General features: G+C 40.6%; 1 protein-coding gene across 1 annotated transcript; it reads left to right on the forward strand.

The window, feature by feature from the left end:
• Window positions 1–825: 825 nt before the first annotated feature.
• On the forward strand, window positions 826–2,322 carry LOC114195268 (E3 ubiquitin-protein ligase ATL15-like). Its single transcript, XM_028085673.2, has one exon. The coding sequence runs from the start codon at window positions 1,066–1,068 to the stop codon at window positions 2,233–2,235; it is 1,170 nt and encodes a 389-aa protein (XP_027941474.2). The 5' UTR covers window positions 826–1,065; the 3' UTR covers window positions 2,236–2,322.
• Window positions 2,323–3,263: the final 941 nt, after the last annotated feature.

Here is a 3,263-nt window from a genome sequence, read left to right on the forward strand (position 1 = left end):
TGGGCAACACCTCCCTTTTAGTCAATACTTTTTATATTTATTAAACTAAATTCATTTATCATTCTAAACATTTTTAATTCTACTTAAAACTTATATTTTTTATTTCCATCTAAAATTTAATTAGAACGTACAACACACAAACTGTCATCTACAATACGATAAAAGGCACTTTTTTTTGTTTACACAATATTTTGGATTATTTTACCTATCCATATTCAACTTCTCGTTTATGCTATTTTTCTCTCATTAAACAGTATAATTAAATGGATGAAAAATAGTTTTAAAACATAAAATACGTTAGTTATATAATTACTTTAAAAATTATTTCTGAAATAGCTTGCACGAAAATCAAATTACTTTACCTATATTCATAACTAAGTGTAGAATATTGCGCATACAAACAACTCTAAAAAGAATTGCAATACCAATCTCAACGAAAAATTCGATTACGGGAGAAACAAGAAAAATGACGAAGATTCATTGGGACGCAATTGTATATTTTCGTACACAACAAACACTCATTATTCAATTCGTTACAGCGAAAATTACAATGAACAAAAAATTAACAATTAACAGTTTAAAACCTAACGAGCTCCGTTTCCACGAACGGTGGCAGGGCAACATATAACGGGAACAATTTTGATTTTCAGTGCTACACTGCATCTGAGAACCGCAGAAAACACCGTAATGGAAAACTTTTAAAATCATCGTTGGCGGCCCCACAAAGATTGGAGAAGTCAAAACCCAAAACCCAATCATTTCAAGTCTACCCTACCTTTCAATCGTGCCTTCTCGGAGAGTAAAGTCTACGACTTCATCAAAAGCCATATCCTTAACATTAAAAAAGTGTTCAACAGTCGCATGTTGTGTTATTTGTTAGCTACCATGAAGAAAAACCCATTACTATATTCTCAAATCCTCATCTCAGAATGAATAAAAAAACTCAGGGTGCAATCACTAACACGCACTGTGGGTATTAATTAGGTTTTCTCATGCGCTAAACATTCCTCACTTGCTTTTGCAGCAAAATCCACCTGCACTCACTCATCTCTATGATCATCACCTATGGGCATCCACATGGAATGCCCTGCACCTCCACCTGCACCGCGGATCATGAATCTGTATCATGATCCTGCACGTTTTTGCCTTCTTATCCTCCTTCTCGTGCCGCCGGTCGCAGCACAGTTTCAAAACTCGCCGCCGTCACCGTCGCAGTTGGATCCTTTCACGAGACTGAGGTTCGACAAGACCATGGCTGCGGTTCTTGTCATCCTCGTCGTGGTCTTCTTCGCTTTGGGATTCGTGTCCATCTACACGCGCCAATGCGCTGAGCGGCGGATGAGGGGGAGGCTCGACCTGGCCGTGGCGATCGCCGGCGGGATGGAGCGGCGGCAGCATCATGGGCTCGACCGGGCGACCGTGGACACGTTCCCGACGTTCGTGTACTCCGAGGTTAAAGCCCTGAAGATCGGGAGGGCCACGCTGGAATGCGCTGTGTGTCTCAACGAGTTCCGCGACGACGAAACGCTGCGTTTGATCCCAAAATGCTGCCACGTGTTCCACCCCGATTGCATCGATGCTTGGTTGGTGAATCACTCCACTTGTCCAGTTTGCCGCGCCAACCTCTCGCCGAAGCCCGAGGACGCGCCTCCTCCCGTTGAGATTCACATTCCGGATTCGGCCCGGCCCAACGGGCCAAACGCAGAGCCCGATTATGATCCCAATTACATCAACCCTGTCCGTGAAGGTGAAGGTGAAGGTGAACGAAACAGAATAGCTACGGAGCCTCTTAGTATAGATGATCCGAACCGGGCCCGTCCCATTCGGTCTAGATCGACCGGTTTTGGAGTTTCAAGGCTGTTTCCGCGGTCCCATTCAACGGGTCATTCTCTGGTTCGACCTGGAGAGGACTGCGAGCGGTTCACACTGCGGTTGCCAGAGGATGTGAGGAACCAGCTCATGAGTTCTGGGACGCTGAACCGGACCAAGAGTTGTGGGGTGACGTGGGAGCGGCAGAGTAGTGGAAGGAGGGGTTACAGAACGAGGAGTGTGGGGAGAAGCTATCTGCGATACGAGCGGTTCGGTGGGGAAGGGCGGTTGGACAGGTGGGGGTTCATGTGGACCCCACCGTTTTGGGGTAGAACCGGTTCGGGGAGATCAGCAAAGTCAACGAAGAAGAAGGATGAAGTGGACGTGGGAGAACGTTCCTCTGATCTTTTATTTACCAGAGATTGAGGATGAGAATCCAGAGAGGTTGGGTGTGCACAAAAATCACTTCAAGTTTCTTATTATCATTTTATATATACACAGATTTCGTGTTCATAGTATTCCATTTCAACTTTTTAGATTTGGATTTATATAATTTGTAATTTGGTTGAAAACAGGGATATATTTCCTAAAAAGAAAGGAAAAGACAATGTAAAATTCAATTATACTTATAACTTTAAAAGTTATTAATTTTTGTGAAGTATTACTTTAGTTATTGACATACTTGGATATGTTCAACGTATTAATATTTAGATACTGTAAAGTAAATACAGTGAAAAAAATGCAAAATATATATATATATATATATATATATATATTTATATTTTACTTTCCATTGGTGAAGGTCGAAATCCGATATGGTACCATTCTCGGATGAGTTTCGACCTACTTGAAATACTCGATTAGTTTGGATGCATAGTTAGTCCAAAACTTAGTCCATATGCGACAGGCCTAATCCATAGAAAACGGTTCAAAGAGGTCATTGGATATTGAGGGTAGAAAGATAGGAAGGACCTGACATTAAGTTACAACAAAATCGAAAAGGATGTTGTATTCCGCAAGATTTAATTAATTAATAAATGTGGGTAGTAGGAATTTTATGATAATTAATGTTAATTTATATGACGTAAAAAAGTATTAGTTCAAGTGTTTGAGAGTACTTAAGCATGCTGAGAGGACATATGTTTGAGTCTTATGTGTGTCAATTGTGTGTTATTTAAGTGTTATTATTTTAATAATATGTTTGATCTTAATGAGTGATAATATAATCCTGGAATTATAGAAATTATCACAAAACATGAATTGGTTAAATGGTTGAGCTGATAAAGGGGGCAGCCAAGAGGGACTGGAAAAACAGTCATTAATGAACCTTGAATGACAATTAAGTTCAGCTTAATACCAATTTTCGTTTTTCCTTTCATCACTACTAGTTAAGGCAAACTTTAGTGAGAATTAAGGGTGAATCACAGTGTAAAGAGAGAGAAGTGAGAGTTGAG

The sequence above is a fragment of the Vigna unguiculata genome, chromosome 8 (genome assembly GCF_037176805.1).
Source record: "Vigna unguiculata cultivar grain cowpea cultivar isolate G323 ecotype 2 chromosome 8, ASM3717680v1, whole genome shotgun sequence".
In the NCBI taxonomy this organism is placed as follows: Eukaryota; Viridiplantae; Streptophyta; class Magnoliopsida; order Fabales; family Fabaceae; genus Vigna; species Vigna unguiculata.

What these genes read in the sequence shown, in the direction of transcription:
- LOC114195268 (XM_028085673.2), top strand. Translation starts at nt 1,066, where the DNA reads ATGGGCATCCACATGGAATGCCCTGCACCTCCACCTGCACCGCGGATC.